This window comes from Heterocephalus glaber, unplaced genomic scaffold (assembly GCF_053883595.1).
Source record: "Heterocephalus glaber isolate CG9 unplaced genomic scaffold, H.glaber_assembly_v1.0 deba00000347, whole genome shotgun sequence".
Taxonomy (NCBI): Eukaryota; Metazoa; Chordata; class Mammalia; order Rodentia; family Bathyergidae; genus Heterocephalus; species Heterocephalus glaber.
This window is the reverse complement of record NW_028258143.1, coordinates 29,804,437-29,824,589: the sequence shown is the minus strand read 5'-3', so window position 1 is coordinate 29,824,589 and position 20,153 is coordinate 29,804,437. Positions and strand designations below refer to the sequence as shown.

The 20,153-nt window shown below is 39.8% G+C and overlaps 1 protein-coding gene across 8 annotated transcripts in view; it reads right to left on the bottom strand.

The window, feature by feature from the left end:
• Nucleotides 1-69: 69 nt before the first annotated feature.
• The window catches only part of Ptpn18 (protein tyrosine phosphatase non-receptor type 18), a 30,822-nt gene continuing 10,738 nt past the window's right edge, over nt 70-20,153 (bottom strand). For 5 of the 8 annotated variants that reach the window (XM_004835986.3, XM_004835989.3, XM_087198659.1 and 2 more), the window contains 11 exons: nt 4,586-4,654; nt 3,827-3,889; nt 3,389-3,531; nt 2,825-2,891; nt 2,667-2,744; nt 2,485-2,574; nt 2,167-2,255; nt 1,331-1,533; nt 846-920; nt 585-646; nt 70-222 (listed from right to left, as the gene is read on the bottom strand). In XM_004835986.3, the coding sequence (XP_004836043.1) occupies nt 142-222; nt 585-646; nt 846-920; nt 1,331-1,533; nt 2,167-2,255; nt 2,485-2,574; nt 2,667-2,744; nt 2,825-2,891; nt 3,389-3,531; nt 3,827-3,889; nt 4,586-4,654 (1,020 nt within the window). In that variant the 3' untranslated portion in view covers nt 70-141. Of the gene's footprint in view, nt 223-460; nt 647-845; nt 921-1,330; nt 1,534-2,166; nt 2,256-2,484; nt 2,575-2,666; nt 2,745-2,824; nt 2,892-3,388; nt 3,532-3,826; nt 3,890-4,585; nt 4,655-20,153 lie in introns of all 8 variants that reach the window. The other 3 variants (XM_087198675.1, XM_087198669.1, XM_087198672.1) reach the window with 2 other exon arrangements.

The window sequence follows — 20,153 nt, the reverse complement described above, 5'->3', positions numbered from 1 at the left end:
TACAGTCTGAGAGACAAAAATTCTATCTTAGTCTGCTTGGGCCACAATAACAATCTACCATACACTGTGTAGTTTAAATATCAGAAATTTATTTTCTCATAATTCTGGTGCCTGAAAGGCCAAGATCATGGTGGCAGCATGTCAGGTTCTAGTGAGATCCTCTGATTGGCTTCTATTCAGTGCTTCCTGGAGGGATGTTCCCATGGTAGGAAAAGGAAGAGGCTGGAGGGAGAAGCATGCTTTCTGATGTCTGGTAGCTTTTCATAGAAGGGCATTAATCCCATCATGGGCCCTACCCTTATGAGCTCATTTAACTCTAATTGCCTCCCAAAGTCCCTACGTCCAAATACCATCACACTGGGGGTTAGAAATTCAACATATACATTTTGCAGCCCCCCACCCCCACCGCGCCCCATCTTGAGTGCAGTAATTACTGAGGCAAAGTCCTCACATTTCCCACCCTGAGAAACTTGTTTTGATCCAGGTCCAGCATTCTCATTTTGAACACATCAAATGGCAGAGCTATGACTGGTAGCAAAGCACCCTTTTGGAGCAAGAGGCAGGCACAGGCGCAGCACTCATACCCGGGTCCACTCTGCAGGGGGGTCTCGGGGTCCCTTCGGCCTTCCAATGCGCAGGTTGAAGCCTGGAAGAGGAAAGTTGCCATGGGGTCCCATGGTGAAGCTGAGGCTCAAAGAGGCAGGCACTTTGCAAGCCCTTCCGGTTTACTACAGCGACATCCATAGGTCTCTGACAGCCTATGCCTCAGCTCCTGCCCTAACTCCCAAACTCCTGGGGCTCACTGAAAACTGCAGAGCATCCCCATGCCCCAGGCTCTGACTTACCTAGCCCACCAGTCTGAGCTCCATCTGTCACATCCTCATAAGCATCAGGTCCAGCAGGGCTTTGGTCAGCAAGACCTGTGGACGGGCAACACACAGAGAGGGTCAACTCAGGCAGTCCTGGAGTCTCTCACTCCACCTCCCCTAAGGAAGCAAGCCTAGAGGAGGTGGTGCCCAGAGGGAGACTGCGCCATGGCCATGGGCAAGTGGAGACAACCACCTTTGGGGCACAGGGTAACTGGTTGAGCTAGCACCGCCAGAGGCGGAACTGGGGCCTAGATTTCTTACTGGTATCTTCTTCAGAGTGAAAAGACCTGCAAGAGCTTGGGGGCGTGGCCAGGGAGGCAGGCCAGCCTCCGGGGCGCGGTCAGGCCGAGGTAGGGGGCGCAGTCCCGGTGGGCGCAGGTACCCTCCGGGGCCCAGCAGGTTGGGGTAGCGAGGAAGATCAGGAATGCCCAGCTCCACGCCATCCACGAGCCTCTACTCACCGAGGGCAGGCGGCGCCCCCTGCGCATCCTCCGCATGCGCCCTGGGTAGCTGGGCGCGCGCTGTTACCTGGCTGTAGAGTGGCTTCTCCACTGTGCTGCGCTCCCAAGACCCTGGTGCTGCCCCTGCGGGGTCCCTACTCTTCTGTACCACAGCATACGTGTCTGCCATGGCGAGGGTCTGGGTCGCCGGCATGGAGATGCTCCTGCAGGCCGGGAACAGAGGAAGTGAAACCGCAACTCCGAGAAAGGGAAGGGTGGGGTGAGGGCTCTGCCCTAACCGCGGGTTTCCGTCTGGCCCCAGTGGCTGCCGGAAAGGAGGGAAGGGGCGGGCCGAGCTCGGAAAAGAAGAAGGGGTCTCTGGTAGAAGGATCTGGCTTCAGTGTCCAACTAGCACTCCACAGTTAGGTGGAGACAAGGGCCAGCCTGGCAGTTATGTGGGGCAGGGTACTGGTATTGATCTTTTTTGTGTAAATGTGAATAAAAGAATGAAGAAGTAGCATTTTAGGATAGGAGGGGGTCACTCTGGCTTCAAGGATGACAGGTGAAGCTGCCGCAGAAGGTCAGCTGTGTTTGTAGCACCAGACATGAGCCCTGACAGTGAACAGCATCAAGGAATAGTTGCCAAATTCATTACTGACTGGAATGGGCTGACCTGAATGTAGGGCTAACCTTAGAGACAGAGGCAGTGGGATCCTTGGGATCAAACAGTCCCATGTGGGAAGGTTCCTACAGCTTGTTCAAAGAAAGGGCCAACAATATTTGGTGAACTGAAGGACAGGAAGGGGACTTGTCCGGGAGTTTGAAAAACTGAAAGTGAGAGAGGTTGTTGCCGGTACCTGAGGACCCTGCCTGGTGGGCAGGGGATTGCAAGAAGGGCTGGAGAAGTCCAGAGGGAGAGGGCATCATCGTAGAGTGGGGCACAATTCTGGAGGAATACAGAAGGGCAGGGTCATGAGGCTTAGGAAGAGACTTGGCTAGGCTCCTCTTGGGGGTCACGGTAGCCTCTCAAGATGAGTGTAAGAGAGGCAGCCAGAAAAGACAGCCCAGAGGCAAGAGAAGTGGCTGGCACAGGGAGTCAGTGCCTGTTCTCAGGAGTGCAGGGCCTTAGGCTGTCAATGGTGGGCAGGAAGAGAGTGCAAAGTGGCCCTCTATACCTCCTTGAGGTTCTGGTACTGGGGGCTGGTTTTCTGGAGTGCCGAGTAGAACATCTGAGCCACTGTGTGGTGCAGGAATCTGTACTGTTCCTGTTGGAGTAAGGGGGTCATCAAGAAGGGAAGACAAGGGGAGGAAGGATGGAAGCTTGTGTCCTTGGGAATGAGGAGACCAAGGCCCACACCTCTGTCTGCACAACTGAAGGCCGCTGCTTCCGCATCTCAAGGACCACGTCAAAAAGGCTGAAGTCAGGTGGGATCCTCTGGGGCAGAGAGACCAGTGTGTAAATAGGACCACATGGGCATGGGGGCGCACTGCACAACACAGGTGCCCTCATCGTACCTGGGTCAGGAGCAACTGCCTCACATAATCAATTGTGCACAGGACACCTGTTCGCCCGCAGCCAGCACTGACAAGTGAAAATCAGAACAAGCTCAATCAGGGCCTGCTCATAACCCTTTTCTTTTCTTTTCTTTTTGACTGATTGGCCAATTGACTGACTGAATGATTGAGACAGGGTCTTGCTCTGTAGTTCAGGCTGGCCTCAAACTCATGATGATGCTCCCGCCTCAGCCTCCTGAGTGCTGGGATCACAGGTGTGTGCCACCACACCTGGCCTTCACAAACCCTTTTAAATGGGGGTATTTGGAGCTCAGGTGAGGGACCTCTTGATTTGCAGAATTCCCAGATTATAATTTCAAAGCAGAATTTTTAAAATCACATATTTGTTGTGCTTACTCCCCAACAGGCAATAAATGCTGATAATGTCATCCCATGCAGCATGACCAAGTATGGCCTCAGGGTTCTCAAAATAGGTTACTCAGATGGCCAAGACTGGCTGCAAGATTTGCTTCCCACTCCCACTACTTCTACCTCACCAGAGCCTCATAAAGTGTATTCCCTAACCTGCAATGGACACAGAGGGGTCTGGAGCTAGATCCTTGGAGGCGTCGGGCTTCCTCTATCATGGTGAGTACGGTGTCAGGATTGCCAGGGACCCCACGGTCTGGCCAGGACATGTACTGCAGGTGGTGTGCAGAACGGGATTCCTGAGACAGAGGACCAAAGAGAAGAGGGTGAAAAAGCATTTACCAAGTACCTGATACATGCAAAGTTTAAACATCTTCCATTTCAGTCTGCCAGAAATTGCTGGGGTAGTAGTTGAGTAATAGAGTACTTGCCTTGGATGTTCAAAGCCTTGGGTTTTATGCCTAGCACCACAAAGGAAAACATCCACCAGATAATAACTGAGGAAGTGAGTACTATTGTGAATGCCCATTTTACAGAGCAGAAAAGAGCTCTGCCCCTGCAAGAATCCCTTACCTCCTCCTCCCTTTTCAGTACCTTCTGGAAGGTGACTTTGAGGGTCCTGAGGATGATGTCTGCATTCAGTGGTGTCTCCTTTGTCTGGGTTTGTGGGCAAGAGGGAAGAGGAAGAACAAGAAAGAGAACAAATATGCCAAAAGACATACTTATAGAAGCAAACCATTCATTATTAAAAATATAACTAAGCATAAGTCATTTAGCCCAAACATCCTCCAAAGCTTTCATAAAGGAAACATTTGACAAAGAAAAAGGTATTATACAAACCTATACCAGCCCTCTTACAGTCAAAAAAAGAGACATCTTTTGTTCTAAAACAAAGTTTCATTATGTTTATTAAGTGCTAACTGCATGTGTGAAGAGAAATTTCCCCAAGTTCTTCTGAAATGCTAACAGAAATAAGGGTTTCAAGAACCCAACCAGGCATATTAATATTATAGAGATAACTGTGAATGAAGCCAAAATAAAAATGCTGAGGGCTGGGGATGTAGCTCAGTGGTAGAGCACTTGCTTAGAAAGAAGAATTCCATCCCAAGCACCAGAAAACAAACAACAAAACCAAACAAAAATGCTAAGGCAATGCCTTGTTCTGAGTTCTGACTATTTATAGGCTAACATCAGTGCATTCTCTGAGTTTTTCACAGCATGAGGGAGCTGTAGGAAAGGATTAATGCCTTCTAGAGTTCAGTCCAAAGACTTTCCACCCTGTGTACCTTCCTTGAAACCTCCCATAACACCCAAGGCCTATAGAACCCTGTTTCCATCTCTGCCTCAGCTCACCAGAGTGATGCAAAAAGGCCCGATCTGTAGTGGTTCATGTTCCTGGGGCCAGTAACGTTCACATTTTTTCTGCAAAGGGTAAGAAAAGAAGGGCAAGGAGTGAGGAAGGGGAGAAAACTTCAGAGTTTATCCCTACAACACAACCAGGTGCTGCTGGTGAAAGTACAGGAAACAGTGGCTGTCCAGAGGCCTGCCACATTGTATCTCTCTAAACACATGCAGCCTCTAGAGTCAACCATGTCCTACTGGAACACAGTCCAGAACATCCACTTGGAGCAGCAAAAAAGCTGGACAAAATGCATGAGCCACTATTTTCCACCACTGGCTGTCAAGCATTACAGGAATCAAGTTAATGACTACCTCAAAGGGTCACCAGGCTGCAGGACAGAAGCCCAGTGATCCCATTAAATTGAAAAGCCAGAGATCATGACTCAGGGAAGCCAATGCAGCTAGATTTTGTAGGGTGGAATGTTGGGGGAAGAGTAAACAAGATTAGAAAAAAAAATCCTAAAGAAACCTTCATGGGATTTGCAGACAAAGTGGATTTCAAACCAAGACTGATTAAGAAAGACAAAGAAGGTCACTACATCCTGGTAAAGGGGACAATCAAAGAAGAAGAGATAACAATCATAAATATATATGCATTAAATAGCAGTGCAATCAACTATATAAAACAAATATTAAAGGACATGAAAAATCATATAAGCACTAATACAATTGTAATGGGGGACCTCAATACCCCCTGTCACAAATAGATCAACTAGACAAAAAATCAACAATGAAATATTAGAACTGAACCAAACTTATGAACAAATAAATGGACTTAGTAGATGTCTACAGAGTAGTCCACCCCACAACATCAGAATGCACATTCTTCTCAGCTGCACATGGGATGGTCTCCAAAATACATCACATACTAGCCCATAGAACATGCTTAAGTAAATGCAAAGGAAATGAAATTATCCCATGTATATTATCAGACCATAGTGCAATGAAATTGGAAATCAATGGCAAAAAACCCACAAGAACTTCATAAACACATGGAAATTAAATAACACCCCCCCAAACAACCAGTGGGTCACAGATGAAATTAAAGAAGAAAACAGTTTCTATAATTAAACAATAATGACAATACATATCAGAACTTATGGGATACAATGAAAGCAGTCCTATGAGAAAAACGTATAGCAGTGAACAGCCATATCAGGAAAACAGAGCAGGCTCAAATAAACAACCTAATGCTGAACCTCCAGCTTCTAAAAAGAGAAGACCAAGTCAAGCCCAAAGCTTGTATGAGGGAGGAAATTATAGAAGTCAGAGCGGAAATTATAGAAGTCAGAGCAGAAATTAATGCAATGGAATCTAAAAGAAAATACAAAGAATCAATGAATCGAAGAGCTGATTCTTTGAAAGATTAAATAAAATTGAAAACCCTTAGCCAATCTTATCAAAAAAGGGGAAAAAAGACTCAAATGCATGCACTTAGGAATCAAAAAACAAATCACAACAGACCCTGCAGAAATTCAGAAGATCAACACCTACTTCAAGAACCTATATTCTAATAAGATGGAAAATATAGGAGAAATGGACAGATTCCTAGATACATATGAATTACCAAAACTGAATCAAGAAGATATAAAAATTCTAAATAAACAAATATCAGCCAATGAAATTGAAGATGTAATTAAAAACATACCAGAAAGAAAAGCCAGGTCCTGATGGATTCACTGCTGAATTCTACAAGAAATTTAGAGAAGACCTAATGCTAATACTTCTCAAACTCTTTAATGAAACTGAAAGGGAAGTAATACTTCCAAATTCATTCCTGAAAGCAAGCATTACCTTGATATCAAAACCAGAAAAGGATCCAACAAAAAAGAGAACTACAGGCCAATCTCTCTAATGAACATAGATGCAAAAATCCTCAGTAACAAACTGGCAAACAGAAGGAAGAAGATCATCAAGAAGATCATATACCCTGACCAAGTGGGATTCATCCCAGGGATGCAGGGGTGGTTCAACATATGCAAATCAATAAATGTAATACACTCTAGTAACAGAGCCAATGAAAATCATATGATCCTCTCAATAGATGTAGAAAAAGGTCTGACAAGGTCCAACACCCATTCATAATAAAAACCTTACAGAAAATTGATAAAACTATCTTTATCTCAATCTGATAAAGTCCATCTATGAAAAAACCAACAACCTACATCATACTAAATGGACAAAAACTGAAAGCTTTAACTCTAAAATCACCAAAAAGACAAGGATCTCTACCATCACGACTCTAGTTATGGAAACATTAGCCAGAGCAATTACATAAGAGAAAACAATAAAAGGAATAGGGATAGGAAAGGAAGAAGTTAAATTATTATTATTTGCAGATGACATGATACTCTGCATAGACGATCCCCAAAACTACCAAAAGACTTTTAGATTTGATAGACAAATTCAGCACCATAGTTGGATACAAAGTTAACATTCAAAAATCAATAGCATTCCTGTACATAACAAAGTCATGGAGAGATAAATTAGTGAAACAACACCTTTCTCAATAGCAAACAAAAGAATGAAATATCTAGGAGTTAATCTAATGAAGGAAGTAAAAGACCTCCACATTGAAGACTATAGTACTCTGAGAAAGGAGATTGACGAGGATATCAGAAAATGGAAAGCTATCTTCTGCTCTTGGGTAGGAAGAACCACTATAGTGAAAATGGCCATACTTCCAAAATTGTTATACAGGTTCAGAGCATTCCCAATCAAAATTCCAACAGCATATCTCACAGAAGTAGAAAAAACAATCTTAAAATTCACTTGGAACCAGAAAGAGGTCTAGAATAGCAAAGGCAATTCTGGGCAACAAAGGCAAGGCAGAGGGCATCACAATCTCTGACCTGAAATTATGCTACAAAGCTACTGTGATAAAAACAGCATGGTAATGGCAAAAGAACAGACCTGAGGATCAGTGGAACAGATTAGAAGATGCAGAAACAACTCCAGACATACTCAGCCATCTTATCTTTGACAAAGGAGCCAAACACCTTCATTGGAAGAAAGCCTCTTTAATAAATGGTTCTGAAAAACTGGCTTTCCATGTGCTAAAGATTGAAATTAGACCCATATTTTAAATGGAGTAACTTAAAATAGAAATGGATTGAAGATTTAAATGGTAAAATAGAAACACTAAATCTGCTGGAAGACAGTAGACACTTGAGGATATCAGAGTAGGCAAAGACTTCATGAACAAAACCCAGACTACATGGGAAATACTATAAAGAATCAACAACTTGGACCTTGTTTTATTAAAAGGCTTTTGCACATCAAGAGGAACTACACAAGAGTGATGTGACAACCCGCAGTGTGGGATTTTTTTTTTTTGCCAGCTCTTCCTCAGACAAAGGACTATTATCTAGAATAGATAGAACTCAATGAAAGAACTCAAAAAAAATCAGACCCCTCAAATTTAAAGACCCAGTCCAAAAATGGGCATCTGAAATGAATAAACACTTCTCAGATGACAAAGTTGAAACAGCAAATAAATATATGAGAAAATGTTTAATACCTCTGGTCATTTGAGAGATGTAAATTAAAACAATGCTGAGATTCCATCTCCAGAAATAATGGCTGTTATCATGAAATCAACCAATAACAAATGCTGGAAGGGCTGTGGGGTAAAAGGAACCCTTTTCCACTATTGGTGGGAATGTAGACTGGTGCAACCACTATGGAAATCAGTGTGCAGATTCCTCAACAAAACTAGAGGTTCCATTCAATACAGCTATTCCCCTTCTTGATGTCTTCCCAAAAGAATTAAAAGCATCATACCACAGCAATATATGCACATCCATGTGTATAGTGGCACAGTTTGTAATAGCTAAATCTTGAAAACAGCCCATCAACCAACAAATGGATAAAGAAGTGTGGGTTACTTTACAAATGCAGTACTACTCTGCCAGTAAAGAAGGACGAGCTTCAGACATTTATAGCTAAATGGCTGCACCCTGAGACCATACTCTTAAGTGAAATAAATTGGACACACATGTTCAAATACCATATTGTTTAAATGGTGTTAAGAAACCGAAAGTGGAAATAACGACTAAAATGTATAACAGATATTGGGAAATGGGAAGAAAATGTTCAGATGGGAAGGGGAACAAGGGAGGAGTGAGGGAGAAAAGAAGGACTGGATTAAAAAAAAAGTGAAAATAGAACAGAAATGGAAACAAAGCTTTTGTACATAGGAGAGGGAAGCTCGAGGAGGGGGGAGTGGTAAAACAACAAAACAAAACAAGAAATCTTTATGGGGTCCAACCCCCATCTTTAATTGAATAATAATCTGAGTACATACATACATATAAGCCAGGAAAGAATAACTTCTCATGAAAGAATATAACTAAGAATCTCTGGGTAAACATTTCCTAGAATTCACAAGGGGACAGAAATAATTTATATTCCCTCTAGCTGGAGTGGGGAGGCCTCATTAATTCTAAGGCACATTTAATAGAGATCTCAGTAATCACACATTAGAAGCAGAATTAAATTAGTTCTAGAATAAGGACTTCAGTAGACCTGCCCTAAAAAAGCTTAAAAACAAACCCCAGAGGCTGGAGGCATACCTCAGTGGCATTACCACCAAGGGATAAACAAACACACACAAAAAAATTCCCAAGTGATCAAATATAAAAAAGAAACAAGTAAAACTTCTTTTTGGGGGTATCCTGCTGTGAATTAAACTCAGGGCTTCAAATGTGCCAGGCATTTACTCTATGACTGAGCTACATCCCCAGCCCTAGAACATTCTTTTAAGAAGACAGCAGAATCCAACACTTATCTGTGTGAAATTTAAAATATCAAGTATTCAATAAATATTTACTTCATATACAAAAAGTAGGAAAAAGTATAGCAATAGAAAGTATTCAAAATGAAAAAAAGAAGACTAGAAAAATAACAGAATCAATTTTGTGTGGAAATATACATATATGTATCTAGAAAAAGAGTACATAATGGAAACTGTATGTGTAGAAGTAGTAGTTGAAAAATTTCCCTAATTTAATGAAGCTATGAACCTGTAGAACCAAGAAAGTTAATGAAAGATGGGGAAAATAAACATAAAAAAAGTTACTTGGACACAGATCATGACCAAAATATTGAAAAACAACTGTAAAGAAAATACCTTAAAAGAAAAAAAAAAAGGAAGTGACAACTTATATGAATGGTAGTAGAATTTTTTCAGGAACCCCACAAGCCATAAAACCTTTTACTAAAAGTAAAAGGATGGTGGTGGGGAGGGGAGGAAAACAAAAAACCTTTTTAGACCAAAAAAAAAAAAAATGCCAAGCAACATCAGCACAAGCAAACTTGTACCATGAAAAAAAAAAAAAAGAAACATGATACAAATGGAAACATGGATCTGTACAAAATAATAAACAGGAAAAAGAAGGTGGCTACGTGGTCAGATTTAAAAGGTATTTCTTTTATTTTTACTACAGTTAAAAGATACACTACTGAATTTTACCGAACAATTAAGGAATAATAAATACCAGTCCTTCACATACTCTTGCAAAAAGAACTGTGGAGTGAACATTACCCAGTATACATACTGCATGAGGCCCAGTAATATCCTGATACCTAAACCAAGCCAGGATATTACAAGAAAAGGAAACTACTAATGAATGTCTCATGAAGGTAGACACAAAAAATTCTCAACAAAATACCAGCAAAGTACTATACATCATGACCAAATAGAAGTAATCCCAGATTTGCAAAATTGATTCAACATATATGAAACCATTGAATGTCACACATCGTATTAATAGACTACAAAACAATCATCTGTAGAGGTGAAGAAAGAAAACTTTACAAAAACTAACACCCTTTTATGATAACGACATGAAAGGAACTAGGAATAGGAATAATATTTCTAAACATGAAAACAGCATTTACAAAAATCCCCCAGAAAAATTATAAAAGAATGAAGCAAGCAGTATAAGACAAGTCGTACTTTCTGCTTCTCTTCAAATGGAAATTCTAGCTAGTTAGGAAAAGGGAACAAGGAGAAGTTGGTGGAGCTGGGGGAAGAAAGAGGAAGGAGAAGAGGGAGAGAGAAGAGAAGATGACAAAGAAGGAGGAGGAAGAGGGGGAAATGGTGATGATGGTAGAGGGAGAGAGGGAGGGTGGGTAGGCAGCAAGACTGAAAAAGTAAAGAAAACTTGATTTATAGATGATATGATTTTATATATAGAAAACTAAATAATGCAACACACCATTAAAGCTGAATGGCTGCAGATACAACATCAGTGTGGAAAAAATCAACTCTCTGTATCTCTACATAATGTAACTATTTAGTTTGTAATAAACTAATAAAACTTACACTAATGTTAAAAGTATAAAGTACAGGGCCGGGGATTTAGCTCAGTGGTTTCAAAGCCTGCTGCACAAGCGCAAGGACCCAAGTTCAATCCCCGACACCAAAAAAAAAAAGTAAAGTACATACAAATGAATTTAAGAAAAGTGCAAAAATTTTTCAACTAAGCACTACAAAGCATTTATTAAAGAAATTAAGGATGGTCTGGGTAAATGGAAAAACATTTATGTGCATGCATCAGAAGACAATATTGTTGGGCTGGGGATTTAGCTCAGTGGTTCTGGTGCCTGGCTCACAAGTGCAGGGTTCCAAGATCAATCCTTGGTACCAAAACAAAAGAAGACAATATTGTTAAGAAAGTTGGCAGTATCTTCCAAACTGACCTACAAATTCAATCATTAATGGAATAAAATTGACATTTCAGAAGTAAAATTTTGTACTTATAGTCAATTAATTTTCCATAAAGGTACCAAGGCCATTCAATGGAGAAAGCATAATCTTTAACAAATGGTGTGGCATGGTGGACAGCAGAGAAATAGCCACTCTGAGGTTTGGTGTCCAGATGCTGGAATACAGCAATGTGAAGAAGAGAATGAGGGAACTGGGTCCCCAGGACCCAGCAAGGATCTGAAGCAAGAATTGAAGCCCACCAGGAAAGTGGAGAGACCTCAATGCAGAAGAAGGAAGTGGTAAGTGGTGCTTTCACCTTAAGCACTGACTATGTGGGAGGGGCAGCTTGGACCTACAGATGCATGGTCCCTTCTGGTGACCTCAGAGGACTTCATGGAGAAACACACATGTGGAACAGAGCAGTGGATGCAGTGGACTGCAGTGGCTGGTGAGTTATTCAGGTTCAGATGTCCCCCAGGAGGGAGATTGGCTGGTTCCCATCTTCGAGAGGGGAAACCTGAGATTGGAACTCACAGCAGCAGCAAGCTGGCTCCATCTAGCAGCTCGAAGTGTCAGAGTGAGGCAGAACAAAGTTTAAGTTGGCAGAAGGTCAAGGAGATGAGTTCAAACTGGCAAGAGGCACACAGAGTGTTGGAGGCTGAACACCGTGGGTTCCAGCCTCACAGCCAGAAACCAGCCTGAACTTCAATGGGACTAAAGGGGAAGGCTTGCTGGGATTATCCACTATCTCGCTGTAAAGCTACTGCTGGCTTGCTGGGATTAATCAACATGAATCTGGGCTCTGTCTGCCTACTCTATCTACTAATGACAGTAGTGACCTTCTGAAATAGACATTATTTTTTCTTATTTTTATGTTTTTAATCTTTGTTCTGTTTTTCTTGGTTGTTCTTGTTTTTATATGACTGTGAACATTGTTTCTAGTTGTGTTGTTGTTCTATTCGGTTCTCATTTATTATTTCTTCCTTGTTTCTTTTCCTGTCTTCTTCAACAGTGTCTCAAAGTTTTTGTAATCTTTTCTTGTCCTCCAGGCTTGCTCTTTGAAACCTCATCTTTTTCTATTTCTCTATTTCCCCCTAACCCCTTTTAAATTTTCTCCCTGAGGGTAAAATCACCATATTGAGGGGATATTTACTATATACAATTTTATGGTTTGTTTTAGATTTTGCTATATACTTACAAATATACTACATACAGTTAAAGGCAAATTAATAGTTATCACAGTTTGTCATTTTCTAGCCTGTGCTTGATGCTATTGTTACTGCTGATTGTACTACTTTAACCATGAAGACATAATTGTTCTAATCTGTTGTTCTTTCTGGTATGCCAAGACTGAGATTGCCTGACAGTCATAAACAGTACTACAGGCCAGTGCCAAAGAACCAGGGGCTAGGCCAAATAGGCAGCAACTTCTGAATCCCAATAAATTGAAGAGGTAGGATCTTGCAACAGAATCAAAACCCGAAAGCCAGCTACACCTTAGAAGACATCTCTGAGAAGTAGTCATTTTCTAAGGGATCTAAATACTACCAATAAAGTTACCTGCCATAAGCAATTTACAAGCATCAACCCCAGAATTAAGCAACAACAACAAAAATAGAAAATGAGAAGACACTTAAATAAGATGTACCCCCCCCCGACTTTCAGCTCATCAAAGGAAAACCAAGGGGGCAATGAAATGGAATAGTATGAAAGCCACTCACCTGGTCTCTCTGAAATAGTAATAGTGGAAATAACAAAGCAGATGAATGAGGCTGTAGAAAAAAATCAACTCAGAATTAATTTCTCAGATAACTACAGAGATGGTTACTATAATGAATGACATGGTTAGTTACTCTAGAGCAAATACAGATAAAAAAAAATAGAAGCTTAGGAAAATGATGGAAACCATCATCACCCAGCATAGGAAAGAAATGGAATCCATGAAAAAGATTCAAACAGATATCCAGATGAAAAATTCCATTGAAAGTATATGCAGTGAAATGAGCCAATGTGAGGATGAAATATCAAGTATAGAAGACAGGATTACAGTCAGCAATCATGAAAAGAAAGATTTCTTAAAAATAGCAAGTGACCATGAGAAATCAATCCAGTAGCTGCTAGATGATGCAAAGAATAACATAAGATCAATAAGAGTCAATGAAAAAGCAAAAAATAGTGCAAATGACATCAAAAACCTGTTTCAGAAGTAATGGCAGAAAACTTCCCAAGTATGGAAAAAGAATTTCACATACAGATGAGTGAGGCATATCAAACTACAATTACCCATAATAAAAAAAATTCCACACCAAGGCATATAATAGACAAGATTCCAGAAATTCAACACAAGAATAGAATATTAAAAAGCTGTTAGAAAAAAGAAACAGACCACATATGAAGGAAAGCCCATCAGAACAATAGGAGAGTTCTCAGCACAAACCCTTAAGTCAAGGAGAGCTTGCAGTGAAGTATTTCAAGTCCTGAATGAAAATAACCTCCAATGCAGATTGACGGACCCTGCGAAATTTTTTTCAAAATTGATGGAGAAATAAGATATTTTCATGACAAAAAACTCCTGAAGAAATTCATGACCACCAAAACAGCATTCCAAAAGGTTCTGCAATATATTCTAGAAAGAGATAATAAGGATTACAACACCATGAACCCCAACAGAATGAATCTACCAGGGAAGAGAACTATAGGCCAATCTCCATTATGAACACAGAGGCAAAAATCCTCAACAAGATACTAGTAAACAGAATGCAACAAATCATCAAGAAGATTATACACCCTGACCAGGTAGGATTCATCGCTGGGATGTAGGGATGGCTCAACATATGCAAATCTATAAATGTAATATATCATATTGGACAATATATCATATTGGAGCTAAGGACAAAAACCACACAATCATCTCAATACATGCATAAAAAGCATCTGACAAAGCCCACCACCCATTTAAGATAAATAAAAAAAACTGTTGGGAGCAATGCTACATAATTCTAGGGAAAAATCATTTGAGTAGGCCTAGTTCTCCTGCCTACAGGCCAGCTACGACATTCCAGACATAATTGCATTTTGGCCTCGGGTCACAACTGAGACCTCAGTGATCCCCGGATGCTGTAATGCTCCAGGACAAGAACACACCTGTGGGAGATGCCAGGGAGGAACCAAATCTTCATCTGCATAGTTCCTCATTGTTCTTAGATTTCCACTGCCCCCCAATCTTTTGTTACACCTTGTTTATCCCAATGTAAAGTACTGAACTCTGCATTTTCACTTGTTACATCTGTTTCTCCATGTACTGAATAAAAAGTGCTGCAAGCTAGGGGGCTTTTGTCTTTGCTGCCCAGAGCAGCACTGATCAGACCCAAAGCTCAGCTTCTTAGTCTCATTTTTCTACCTTTCCTGTAATTTGCCATGTGCTGCCCTGGCTCGCAGGAAACTAGGACTTACTGCAGAGGTTCTGGTAATGTCCCCTTCCCCTGTTCCCTACAAAAAACACCTACAGAAAATTGATTACAATGTCTTTATCTCAATCTGGTAAAAGCCATCTATGAAAAACCAACAACCTACATCATACTAAGTGGACAAAAACTGAAATCTTTTACTCTAATATCAGCAATAAGACAAAGATGTCCACTATCACCACTCTTACTCAATAAAGTTATGGAAAAATTAGCCAGAGCACTTAAACAAGAGGTAGAGATAGAAAAGGAAAAAGTAAAATTATCATAATTTGTGGAAGACATGATATTCTACATAGAAGACCCCCAAAACTCCATTTCAAGACTTCTAGATTTAATAGCCAAATCCAGCAGCATAGTTAGATTCAAAGTCAACATTCAAACATCAATAGCCTTCCCGTACACAAATAACAAACTCAATGAGAGAGACATCAGGAAAAACTACACCTTTCATAATAGCATCCAAGGCCAGGGATTTAGCTCAGGGGTGCTGTGTCTGCCTGGCAAGTGAAAGGTCCTGAGTTCAATCCCTGGTATCAGAAAAAAAAAACACAATAGCATCCAAAAAAATTGAAATATTTAAGAATCAATCTAAAGAAGGAAGTAAAATTCCTCTACATTGAAAACTACAGTACTCCAAAAAAGGAGATCAAAGAGGGTATCAGAAAATGAAAAGATGTCCTCTGTTCTTGGGTAGAAAGAATGAATATAGTGAAAATGACCATACTTCCAAAATTGTCATACAGATTTAATGCAATCTCAATCAAAATACCAATAGCATACCTCACAGAATTAGAGAAAAACAATCTTAAAATTCATTTGGAACCAGAAAGAGACCCAGAATAGCAAAGGCAATTCTGGGCAACAAGGGTAGGGCAAGGGATATCACAATACCTAATTTGAAATTATGCTACAAAGCTACTGTGATAAAAACAGCATGGTACTGGCAAAAACCCCCACATACCCAAGGATCAATGGAATTGCTTAGAAAGTGAAAAACAACTCCAAACACACCCAGCTGCCTTACTGTTGATAAAGGAGCCAAACACTTTCACTGAAAGAAAGCCTCTTTAATAAATGGTGCTGGAAAAAGTGACTTTCCACATGTCAAAGACCCATATCTTTCACCATGCACTACACTAAAATCAAAATAGAGCGGAGGTCTAAATATTAAAACACAAACACTAAATCTGCTAGAAGAGAGAAAGGTAGACTTCTTGAAGACACTGGTGTAGATAAAGACTCTATGAATAAAATCCCAGTCACACATGAATTATCACACAGTATCAAAAACTGGGATCACTTCTTAGCAAAAAGCTTTTGCACAGCAAAAGAAACTACCAACAGAGTGAAGAGACAACATAGGGTGTGGGGAAAAAGTTTTGTCTGCTGTTATTCAGAGAGGGAATAATATCTAGAATATATAAGGAACTAAAAAAAACCCAGGCCCCCCAAATATAAAAACCCAATCCAAAAATGGGCATCAGAAATGAATAGGCATGTTTCAGATGAAGAAGTACAAATGGTAAATAAATATATGAAAAAATGTTCAACATCACTGGTTAAAAAATATTGACAGCTGGGTGTGGTGGCACACACCTGTAATCCTAGCATTCAGGAGGCTGAGACAGGAGAATCACTGCACGTACAAGGCCAGGCTGAGCTACATAGTTAGATCCTATCTCAAAAAACCAACCAAACAAACAAACAAAACACTGAGATTCCATCTCACTCCAGAAAGAATGGCTGTCATGGAGAAATCAAGCAATAGGCCTGCCACCATTCCACCGCTCCTAGGGCAGAGGAGGTAAGCCAACCCCAGCGCTCAGGAGGAGGCTCCCCACCACCACTCCACTGCTCCTAGGGCAGAGAAGGTGAGCCAATTTTAGCCCCCAGGAGGAGGTGAGCCACATGGGCTCCAGAAGCAGCCCCCACCCCGTTGAAATGAGAAGACACATAAACAAGCCCCCAAAACAGACTTCCAGATCACCTACAGCAACCCCAAAGGGAAATGAGATGGAACAATCTGATACTTAATCACCTAAACTCCCTGAACTGGCAACAAAAGAGGATCTGGAAAAAATGAAATCAGAAATAATTTCTCAGATAATGGCAAAGATTGTGCCCATAGTGCAAGACATGATTAATAAATCTAGAGAGGACACAGATAAAAAAAATAGAGGAGCTGAGGAACATGATGGAATCCCAACATAGGAAATAAATGGAATCCATAAAACAGATGCAAATAGATTTCCAGGAGATTAAAAATTCCATTGAAAGCCTATGCAGCAGAATGAACCAACGTGAGGATAGAATTTCAGATATAGAAGAAAAGATTGCAATTAGTGACCAGGAAAAGAAAAATTGCTTTAAAATTGTAAGGGACCATGAGAAATCAATCCAGCAGCTGCTAGATGATGCAAAGAAGCATAACATAAGACTGATTGGAATCAATGAAGAAACAGAAGACAGTGCAGATGACATAAAAAAACTGTTCACAGAAGTGATGCCAGAAAATTTCCCAAGGAGGGGAAAAGAACTTGACATACAGATAAGTGAGGCATATAGGTCTCCAAATAGCCTTGATCAAAAAAAATCTACACATAGGCATATAATAGTTAGGATTCCAGAAATCCAACAGAAGAATAAAATTCTACAAGCAGTGAGAGAAAAGAAACAAATCACATACAAAGAATCACAGCAAACTTCTCAATGCAAACCCTCAAGGCAAGAAGAGCTTTGGAGTGATGTATTTCAAGCCCTAAAGGAAAACAGCCTCCAACCCAGATTGATGTACCCCACAAAACTATCTTCCAAAATGGATGGAGAAATAAGATACTTTCATGATAAAGAGAACCTTAGGAACTTCATGAATACCAAACCAGCATTCCAAAAAATTTTAGACAAAATCGTAGAAAAAGACAATGCGGATTACAACCCCAGGAAGCTCAGCAGAATGAAGCCATTAGGTGTGATGAATTAAATGCAAAGGGGGAGAATCTAACAAAAAGAAAAGGTCATGACAAGGCTTTTAAAACTTTTAAGTTTATCTCCCTAATGAGTGTGTAATTCAATCTTGTTATTGTACTGATTAGTATTTTTCTGATTCTAGTGTTGCACACCTTTCCTTGTGCTGTACTGGCTATTTATCATCTTCTTGTGTCTATTTTTTAACTGGGTTGTCTATTAATGAGCTGTAAGAGTTATTTATATGTTCTGGTCATAGGTTATATGCATTGTAAATATGGTCTGTTTAAGGACTACTTTTCATTTTAACAGTGCCATTAAAAGTTCTAAATTTTGATGGAATCTCATTTATCAATCTTTATACATCATGTTTTTCATATCCTAGGAAGTTCTTGCCGACCTTAAATTCATGAACATTTTCCCTTATAATTTCTTCTTAATGTTTTATAGTTTTAGGCTGTCATATTTAGGTTCATAGATCCTTTCAAGTTATTTTTATGTAACGAAATAAAGGGTCGAGGTTAATTTTTTACATATACGGATACCAGGTATTCTAGTGCCATTTGCTGAAAACAGTATCTTTTCCTCGGCTCTTGAATTGAGTTTATATTCTATAAAATGTTAATGTTTAATAATCTTTCAAAACTCAGTGGACCATATATGTGTGGTTCTATTTCTAGATTCTGTGTTTTATTCCAATGATCTATATGTCTTTCCTTACACCAAGATTGCCTAGATTACTTTAGCTTTAGAGGAAGTCTTAAAGTTAGATACTAAACATCTTCCAAAACTGTTTTTTTTTCTTTTCTTTTTTTTTTCACTTTTCTAGGTCCTTTGTATTCCTACATAACTTTTAAATTTCAATATCCAATTCTTCATTTATAGCAAGTATACATAGACCTGAATTTTTACATACACCTTGTGTTTTCTAATCCTGCTAAATTCAAATACAAGTTCTAGGGGCTCCTAGGGATTTAATATTTTCTCTGTAGATGATCATTTCATGTACATATAAAGATTTGGCTTTTACCTTGGAATCCTATCCTAATTGTGTCATTTTATTGCCAGAATATTTTGGTTTAGGCCTATCTAAACCAAAATATCTGCCATTGTTCCCCACCTTATGGAGAAACCATTGTATCTTCTCCATTCATATAAGGCAGATTTGCTGGAAGTATGGTGTACATGTCTTTAATCTGTTGAGAAGATTCTGTTCTACTTCTAGTCTCCTGATAGCTTTTACCATGAACAGCTGTGGAATTTAGTCCAATACTTTTCTCCAACTAGTGACAGGATCATATGGCTTTTTCCCTTCCTCTGTTAAAATGATGACTTTTGGGGGTGGATCTTCCAATGCTGAACCAACACTGCCATCCCTATAATAAAACCACTTTCTACGTCCTGCCAGATCTGACTTCCAATAGTTTGTTTTGTTAAACAAATTTCTATCTATATTCACACTTTTTTCTTCTATTATCTTTATCCAGTTTTAGGATTAGCACAATGTTGAGTTCCTAAAATGAGGGGAGAAGTGTTCCTTTTTTTTCTGCTTTAAATGTTTGATATAATTTATCAGTTAAAATGTATATGAGCCTGTTGTTGTCATACAGGTAGGTTTTCAAGCTAGGAATATACTTTAATAGGTGCCATTCAAATTTGATATTTCCTCCAGAGTTAGTTCCATTAATTTGTCTTCCAAGGCACTTCTTAGAAGTTGTCAAATTTATTTCAAAACAGATTTTTGTAATATGCTTTCTACACCCTTTTAAATTCTCTAAAATATATAGTAATGTCTCCTAGATCTTGATATTATAATTTTAAAAATGTTTAATTGATATTGTGTAATAGGAAGTAAAGGTCTAAAGGAGCAAGGGAAGTGGGAGGGGTAGGGGAAAGGAAAGAAGGGAAAAGAAAAAATATGAGAAAAGGAAAAAAATGGAAACAAAGTCTTTGCAAATAGGGAAGGGTGGAGGGAGTGAAGGAAGGGCAGGGGAAGGGGAAAAAAATAAGAACCAAGATACTCATGTAAAGGTACAAGATCCCAATGATGAATATAACTGTATTTTATACCTAAAATGTACCGATAAACTTAATGAGGAAAAAAAAAGAAATCAAGCAATAACAAATGCTGTTGAGGCTGTGGTGAAAAAGGAACACTTCTCCACTGTTGGTGGGAGTATAGACTGGTGCAACCACTGTGGAAATCATCAAGAAGATTATACACCATGACCAAGTAAGATTCATCCCAGGGATACAGGGATGGCTCAACATACACACATCAATAGATGTAATATACCATATTAACAGAGCCAAGGGCAAGAACCACATGATTACCTCACTAGATGCAGAAAAAGCATTTGAGATCCGTCAAAAAACT